This window comes from Protomyctophum parallelum (assembly GCF_964188405.1).
Source record: "Protomyctophum parallelum genome assembly, chromosome: 16".
NCBI classification, from domain to species: domain Eukaryota; kingdom Metazoa; phylum Chordata; class Actinopteri; order Myctophiformes; family Myctophidae; genus Protomyctophum; species Protomyctophum parallelum.
In genome coordinates, this window is record NC_139711.1 from 34,257,390 (window position 1) to 34,266,732 (window position 9,343).

A 9,343-nucleotide genomic window follows, 5' to 3' on the forward strand; every position below is an offset into this window, starting at 1 on the left:
GAGAAACATACTTAAGCCTGTAGGCACAAGCCTGTCTTGTTTATAAAGAAGTTAACTTGCCAGCCAGCGCACAAAAAGTCCCTATTCTCTCTCTCTCTCTCTCTCTCTCTCTCTCTCTCTCACACAGACACACACACACACACACACACACACACACACACACACACACACACACACACACACACACACACACACACACACACACACACACACACTCACACACACACGCACACACACTAAAGAAGCAATGAGCAATGAGCAATCATGGGAGGGTGGGTGTAGGGGACTGTGACAGAGACAAAAGAGAACTGGAGACTGGAGAGAGAGGTGGAGACTGGAGAGAGAGAGAGAGAGAGAGCGAGAGAGAGAGAGAGAGAGGCACAGAGGGGAGAAATGAAGGGGTGTTGAGGAGGAGGGGAAAGTTTTGATGGGAACAAAAACAGTGAGACGAGGAGAGCGAGCAAGCAACAGTGCATGGGGACAGAGACAGAGTGCGAGCAGTGCACAGAAGGAGACACAGAAACCATATACCCATTCATCAGGTACAGTAAGACATTTTGCTGATTTGTTTGCTTTACTTCATAAAATCAATGTATGCTATGGTTAGATCCATGGTTAGATATAGATACCTTGTCAAATCCTTAATTTGACTCCTAACTCCTCAAATGGTCTGTGACTCTGTGATCTTTGATCACAACCAAAAAACTGTGGCAACAAATCTTTAACTCTAAATGGAGAGAAAGAAAATATTTTGATCAGTTTAGGAAATAGAACCAGACAGTTTATATTCTCATCAAATCTGTCTGGTTTGCCAACAATGATCAACAATTCTCACAATAATAATTTCCCTGACTTTGTACTTCAGCTACGTATAGTAACAAAAACATTAGCTGCATTAACATAATTGTCACTGCAAATTTTACAGATATGTATAGATAATCTAAGATTTTCTTTCTTTTCTAAAGCCTACACGTTGTGTAGAGTAGTACACAATGTCTGTGTTTAGTGTGTTATAGTCAGAATCACTACTGTTGCCACACCAACCAAATGGTCCCAAGTGTCCATATTTATACATTGATATGGTCTCAGCACTGGGGATTTTATTGTGTGCTGCTTTTGTTTCTTCTTATCTTTATGCTTCACTGATTTCTTCATAACACAAAGAAGTTGGGTTCTTTTGGCATTCACATATGACACGTGACGCAACGCAAACACTGAAGTAACAAACAATGAGTATCATTCTGTTATTTTCTTCACTTTGAGATTTGCTTTAACGGGTGTAGTGGCTGTTCGGGGATTTGCCATCATTTGGAACGCATGTTCTGGAGAGAACCAACAATCAACTTCACACTTCACTTCGTTCATCATTTAAACGAACGGTTCTCGACATATGAGAAGGAAAGGCATACATACATACAGACAGACAGACATACGTTACAGATGAAAAGTGCATTATAAATAAAATATTGCAGCCACAGTTTACCCATTTTTGGTCATTATATCTTGATACTGATGCACTATCTATCTTCTTACAAATATCTAAGAATCAACTTTTGTCATTTATTTTCACAGAGATCATGTCACTTCACTGGAATCTGGCTGTGCTTATACTGCTGCTGACCCCTACCTCCTTCCTCCATCCTTCTTCATCCCTTCTCTGTGCCCATGCCATACCCACTTCCCCCCCTGTCACCCGTCCACGGATTTTGATCATTAACGAGGGCCCAGACGATGACTACAAAGACTATGACGACGATGACCACAGCTCCCCTACAAGTGTGCCTTCCATTACAAAATCTACATTCTTCCTCCACCAAGAACCCCCCAAGCCCTGCAAATACAACCCTTGCATGGAAGATCAGCAGCCTTGTACGCAGCTCTCAGAGCAAACTGGGTGCCTCTGTCCTGGCGTCAGCCGAGCTGACCAGCGGCCTCACGCTCCACTGCTCAAGGGGCTAGTCCTCGTCAGAGGCAAGGTAGAGGTCCAGTGGTGTGCCCCGTCCTCGGTGGTAACCAAGTACAGAGTGGTGGTTGAGGGGAGGGCAGCCCTGGATTTCGGGGAGGCATTGCGGAGGGGCCTGGTAGAGCCCCTGGACGTTGGGGACAATGTGTGCGTAGAGGCAGTGAACAAGGCAGGACACAGTGTTCCTTCAGAGTCCTCTTGCATGCAGTATGAGCCTGCAGAATCATCCAGCCATGGAGTGATGGCTTGGGTCATAGGAGGAGGGGTGGCCTTCATCATACTCCTCTCCCTAGCCGCTGTCATCCTCTGGAAGCGTAAGGCATGTAGAAAAACAACATCAGACACTCCCAATGGACTGGGGAACCCTTCTTACAGCACAGAAGGACCTCTGTGAGCTGTAATGGAGAAGCCACTTATTAATTGCACTGTCAAGCCCAGAGAGGATGCGGGAAACGACTGCAGGCTAATGTGAGACAAAGCTAAATGGCTATAAAAAAGAAACTGTGGTGTAGAAGTGCTGACATTGGGATTCAAATCATGCCTACTGTACAAGACATCAGACCCGATATAGGCCCTATTAACATCTATTGACGGGTCACTAACTACCGGTTGTGTAACAATATTGTATTAGGATTGTGTTGTGTCCAGCGGCACAATGCGAAAGTTGTTTACATTATTTTTGTACATCGAATAATATACAATTATTGTATAGTTGACATAAGAACATTTGATTTTTGTTAATGCTAAAATAATGTGCTATATGAACTATTTTGAACTAAATGAAACTACAGGTTTATTTGCTGGCAAATTAACATCTGTAGATTTATGATTATGATAAGGATACTAATGCTATGACAGATGGATGTAAATATTAATCTGCCCAAACTTTTGTAATAAACTAAAAGTTACAAAAATAAGTGCATTTTGTTTTGAATGTAGTTTTCAATAATAACAATAATAATAATAAATTAACTTTTATTTTGAAGCCCTAGGTGGAAAACTGGAAATAGGAAGTAGCTGGCGAGCAAACAATGAAGGGTTGTTTTATAAATTACCGCCGGTAGGCCTACTGGGTAGTGGGTACTGTCAAGTGTCAATGATTACCTTCATACTACACAATAGTCACAATGGCAAACGCAGGTGAGCTTTTCATATTATATTGTATAGTCAGTATACTGTATGGATCGGTTTCGTTGTATTGTACCACGTCCACGTTCGTCTAGTTTTATGTCTGAGATACCCAACCAGTCCATCCTCAACGGTATATTGTTGTTTGTTTGTTGGTACCTGTGTAAAATGTTAACAAGACGATATTTGTTCAACAGTCGCTAAAGGAGTTAGGCTATTACAGTAGCATTCTCATTACCGTGTGCCTGCAGGCTATAGCTCCGCATTGACAATTATTGTGTATTCCAGTTCAACCAGTTGTAAACTACACTATCTCTGTAATGTCCACAAATTATACAAATAACATGATAGTTTATCTGAATGTGTTCCTCCTCGAAATGGTCTTCAGTTGGTCTGGCAAGGTTTAGTACTGTTGTAATACAGCAATGAATGACTTCGCACAAAATGAATAGTCTCTGACTCTCTTGACTGCTGTGCCTGACATCTTGGACTAGATCGGGTTAGTTGGGAGATGGGGGGATTGTCAAATTTGTCACTACCTTTATCTTTCATCCCCCGTGAAGAACATAGCTATAGACTCAGAGGCAGGATGACACATCAGGAGAGCATTACAAATGTCACCTGCCAATTGTGTCTAATGTCAACTTGATTTTTCTTTTGTTTACATATAGTCATATACATGTATATACGTGCTAAGTTAAGTAGCAGGGTCGGTTAAAATGGTTTATTTAGTCTTTGTACAGCATTACACTACCATGCAAGTGGTGTATTATGTAGGAAATTAAAACCTGGCCAATCATAATTGGACTGTCTGCATGCCACACTATATCAAAGGTAATTATGGGAATTGCACACACTTGCAATGTTTGCCCTAAAAGGGAATGTGAGTACTCACATGGCAAAGCAATCTTCTGGAATGGAATGTTATGTGCCCCATGAGAGATGGTTGCCATGTGAGCATTTTCTTTTTCTTCTTGTGTTCAGCACATTTGACTCAAGGTAGGCACCTCGTGAGTAGCCCTGAAACATGAGTCTGTCATGATTATGAAGTACGAGCGTCATGTGAACCATGGCTATTCTTTCATAATAAATCGTTACAATATTATACAGGTTTGCAAATTTCACATGACTATCCCTTATCAAAATAAATAAAACATGTTTTTCTAAATACCGGTATGTTTGTTTACAATGAAACCTTATGACAGAGATAATCACAGCCTAGCCGGGTGCCTACAGTAAAACCACAGCTGAATCTCCTTCAAATGTCATTCTCAAGCAAAAAATCCAAAAGCCTTTCTTTTCTTCAGATGATATGAATATCCTCATCTCTAACTATATAATATACCTGCAATACGCTCTCCCTCAGTCAGCCCACATGCACAAAGAACATAGTCTAACACTCAGTGGCTCAGCCTGAATTTTAATTAACCTTTTATTAATGAAAAAATAAGAATTGTACATTTGTAGTAAAACAAAGAGACAAAACAAAATGGGTATGACAGCAGGGACAGGGAGTAAGAATATCAGTGGAAGGGTGTAAGATTTGGTGTATACAGTAGCCTATGTGTGTGTGATTATACTAATGTGGGTGCTTGTGTTGGTGGGGCTCACATTGGACATCAATGGACATTGATGAAGGGTGCCTAACTGCCCACCCAGTGCCCACAGTGTGAGGGTTGGAACTCAAGTGTAATTTGTTCCATTGATGGTTTTTCCAGGAGGTTTATTGTGTGCAATGTTTATTGGGATTTCAGTTTTTCTTTTAGTTTAGTCTTATTGTTTTTTTTCTTTTTCTAGCAGATATTTCCTATGCAGATCTTAAGGCACTCCTGAACAAGAGCCAGAGTCTTCTGTTGGTTGATGTTCGCTCTAAAGAAGAAGTGGATAAAGGATGCATCCCAGGTTCTATCCACATCCCTGGTGAGTTTAGCTTATCTACACTCAAATAAATTGCTGTGAGAATTTTCAAATTTTCTGATATCTTCTAGTTTCTCTCTTTTGTTGTTGAAAAGTCACAGGTCTCATACACATACAGAGAAAAGGTGGAAAACATTGGAACATATTCTTTTTTGTTTTTGTTTTTGTATTATATATATATCTTTATTTTGATGATTCAGATGTATGTAATATACCATACATGATTCATGTATGGTATATTACATATTAACTATATTGTATAATCTGTAGTGTACTTTACATCAGTAGTGTATCTCTAGTGCAAGGTTCGGCAACTTTTTGACATGAAGTGCCATGTTTTAATTTTCTTGATAGTCAAAATTATAATGTCCAACTGAATTTGATTGTCCATAGGATATACATAATGACCTTTGTTTTATTCTTCTTCTTTAGAAATATTTTCTTTCACATCAGGATCATTAGACTAGAGAGCCATAAACCCAACTATGATCTCCCAGATCAGAGTTTGGAGTTTGAATGAATGTAGAATTATGTGCAGAATGTAATTTGTATATTGATGTAAGAGGACTTTATGTAACTGACTAAACCTTCTTTTGAATATTTAATTTTAAAAGAAAAAAACTCTCACACTTATGCCAGTATGCCAGTGATCACCCTCAGCTGCACCAATGTTTGCAGCACCTGTGTGCCTAAGGTTGCTTACCCTGGCCCTGTTCTAGTGTATTGTGGCTTTATGGCAAATGGCAATGAAAGCATACATATTTGTAAAGCCCAACTAGGAACAAGAGTTGAACATTAGCAATAGCTATAAACTGTGCAGCATCAGTGTCATGCTCTTTATTGGAACTGAAGTATGTTAATTTGCGTCATCCTGAGAGAAGCAACCTTCTTTTGTTTGCTATTCACACAATGTGAGAAAGATCTGTCCATAAACACTATCAAACGTCCTCACGCACTGTATACAGCCCTGAGTTCTACCAAAGTTCAGCATCCCTCTAAAGTTTAAACAGTAATATGTAAACAAGCATGCATGACGGGGACTAGTACACTAAAGTAAACTAAACAAGGACACTCACAAAATGTGTACGTCGTATGCACAGTGCACACCCGTATGCAGCATGACCTGATGGAAAGTGCCTTTGAGACCTTAGTGTCCCGGGCTGTCCCCAAGTGTCAACCCTTGAGAGTATGTGAATAGAACATAACTACCACATCTGCAGTGGTTGGAGATGGTCTCCTTATTCTTCCACTGTGTAATGTAGACTCAGGCTCAGGGTAGGACGCATACGGTACTGGTTGACAAGTACAGAGCCCAATAACTCTGGACAAGCAGGAATTCCGCCATGGATTTTTGCGGTAAATGTCTGACCTCCCTCACTAGAGAACCGGGTTTGAATCCTGAGTGATGCGAATGCAATCCTACGGATTCTCGCTTTAAAACTAAAGCTGCCTGGCATGTTCCTTCTAGAACACTATAAACATACACATCTGCAATGTATTACATGAATGAAAGCCCTTAAAAGTAGTGTAGGTCAAATCATGAATACTTTACTCTAATGTTAATTGTGTTTCCTATCTTCCCTAGTTGATACAGTGGAAAGTGCTCTTGCACTGGACCCTGCAGAATTCAAGACAAAATATGGGGTGACCAAGCCACAGCTGGATGCACCAGAACTAATCTTCCATTGCCAGATGGGCAAACGAGGGGGGATGGCCACAGACAAGGCACATGCACAGGGATTCCAGAAGTAAATACAGTATATGAATTAATTACTTTACATAATAATAGTAGAAGTTTCACACAACGCACCATGTACACCAAGATGTTGTTTTTACTATGCAAAGCGTATGTTTTTAATTGTTTCCAATGGGTGTGTTTTTGGAAACTCCAGCAGCGTTATGAGGTGCTGACTGCAATGCTGAGCGTCTGTTTTTTATCTGCTTGCTGAGAGCAGTAATATTTTCAACTCAGGCGTTTGGAAGTGTGTTTAAGTGGTGTGCCTGGCATATTCAGCTGGGAATAAACACTTTGGTGGACAGACACAGCATAAAGGATGACTTGTTGTGGATATGTAATCATTACTACTGATGGTCACAGTAGTCAGTTGAAGCAATACAATTTCTGCTGCTTCTCTCAGAGCCTCGCTGACATGTACCAGACAGTATACATTGTGGGCATGGTTCTCGTCACCAAATAGTATTTACAATTCATTATATAACTACAGAATGAATGTCAAGAAGAACCTCTAAGGTTTGTGAATTGGTCAGGTTACTTCCTTTGCATTCGTTCCTGTGGTTCAGTCACATAGGGTTACAACAATTGATTATTTTCTAAGCAGTTATAATATCGATAACTGACATTTTTTTAAATACAAATCGATTTTTTTAAAGACTTGTCACATACGGTACATAAAACCGTGGCACACACAAAAGTAGTGAAAATAACCAATCGATTCACAACATGTCACATGGTGTCAGGGCATCAGAGTATTTGAAAGACAATTTTCCCAAGTTTGTTCTATAGACAAATCCACAGAACGCTGCACCGTAGTTGCAGTGCCAAACTGTGCAGCTTGACACCGCAGTTATTATTGCCGCTCTGTGGATCCATCTATAGGTGGGTGGCATCAGATTGTTGTTGTTGCTTCCTCTACTATTGTGGGAGTGACTCACTTTTTTAAGTAGTTCGTCAGGGCATTGAGAGCAAAGCCCCACTATCTTGTATTGCTTAACCCTGTTTTCTACCCTGAGCCATCCCAGACTAGCATGTGTTGGAAATAGGTGGGGTCATGTAGCCTGGCACGGCCAGACTCATAGCGAGGATTCACTGATGTTTCCTCTGGGAAGTATCTTCAGTGAATCCCCGCTATGAGGCTGGCCAAGCCAGGCTAGGGGTCATGGGCCCCAGGCCAAGAAGTAGTCGAATCAGTTTGATTTGGGAGGTCTGAAGCTTATAGCCTTTAGGGACATTAGGATGTTGGAGAACCAAGAGGTACAAGCGTAGTCAAAGTGGCATTTTGTTGTCAAGACTACCCAAATAGGTAAACTCTTCTGTTCTTGATATCGTCAACTCTGACCTTGACATACTGTAATTTGCATTACATTACTGAGGGAATGTTTGGACTGAAAAAAAAACGATTCTGTTTTACCAAGATGTTATCGGGAAGCCAAGTATGGATTTTACAACTCAGAGCTTCCTCAACCTGCATTTGATCCTCGCTCAAGAGCAGGAGTGCTGAGTCATAAGTGAACAAGAACAATTTGCAGTTACAGGCTGCTTTCATGTCGTTAATGTATAGAAGGAACAGTAACAGTAAACAGTTCTATGCAATGCCATAATGTACATACATGTAATACATAAGGCAATGTACATTCATCTTTATGACAAAATGGAAAAAGAAAGACAATTTAAGGGTCTATTTCCTCACAGAAGTACAATTGCCTATTGCATTTTTTTATATGTACTTACTACTTACTATCATGATGCTCTTGTTTTGATTCCTACATTCGGTGCCTTTGTCTTTTGTTTCAGCGCTCGTAACTACGCTGGTGGATACAAGGAGTGGTCTGAGAAAGAAGGGAAATGATTTAATTTAAGAAGTTGGAGAGCATGATGACTAATGTGGCAGCCTTCTGCAATAAACTATTTTTTTAATTATTTTGGTCTCTTTTGAAAAATGTTGAATGGTTTTTTTTTTTCAACAAATGAATAACTGCTATCGTAACATTAATAAATAGTCATATTTTAACCTATCCTTATTGAAAAATGTCAAAATTTGTGGTTCACTCAAGACATTGCACCACTGAACATCAACAACTACAAGCAAGAATACTGTACAACAATCAAGCTGAACTGGACCGACAACACAGAGCAAGCTGTACTGCCATGTCAAACGAATTTCCAATGTCTATCTATTGTGTATCTTCTATGTGATACAGATCTAACTAGAAAAAGTGCCCTTCTGGGCACAGGTCTCCACCAGGATAGGAATGTAGGACATTGCAGCTTGCCTTCATCTGGTGGTTGGATAAAAGGGCAACAAAAGTAAACTAGGGAGTTGGCATACAAATCCACAGATCCGTGCAGTTAGAGGTAAAAACACTTTTCGGCCAGTTATAGCGCCACCTTGAGGCTGAGTTGAAATTGTTCATGTGGCATTTCTTCCTCGGCCTAGTGGGAATGTGCGTGCAGAATTTCACGGAAATCACGCGATGTGTTCATGATTTGCGGCATTTTGTTTGAAACTGAGCACTCCTGTGAACTTTGGAAGCCAATCTTAACCAATCAGGATGGAGTCTGAGAAATCTGAAAGACCCGTTTCGTTGAATGGCTCT

At 40.4% G+C, this 9,343-nt stretch overlaps 1 protein-coding gene across 3 annotated transcripts; it reads left to right on the top strand.

Moving 5' to 3' along the window:
* The first annotated feature begins 393 nt into the window (after positions 1-393).
* On the top strand, positions 394-8,762 carry LOC310873897 (thiosulfate:glutathione sulfurtransferase). Of its 3 annotated transcripts, XM_083786469.1 has the most exons (5): positions 396-542; positions 1,575-3,103; positions 4,889-5,011; positions 6,594-6,756; positions 8,541-8,762. In XM_083786469.1, exons 2-5 carry the CDS (start codon positions 3,091-3,093, stop codon positions 8,593-8,595), a joined length of 354 nt encoding a protein of 117 aa, XP_083642595.1. In that variant the 5' UTR covers positions 396-542; positions 1,575-3,090; the 3' UTR covers positions 8,596-8,762. The 3 variants fall into 3 exon arrangements, with proteins under 3 accessions (XP_083642594.1, XP_083642595.1, XP_083642596.1); XM_083786470.1 differs by lacking the exon at positions 396-542 and having other exon boundaries at positions 3,012-3,103; positions 4,892-5,011; XM_083786468.1 differs by lacking the exons at positions 4,889-5,011; positions 6,594-6,756; positions 8,541-8,762 and having other exon boundaries at positions 394-542; positions 1,573-3,014.
* The last annotated feature ends 581 nt before the right edge of the window (positions 8,763-9,343 follow it).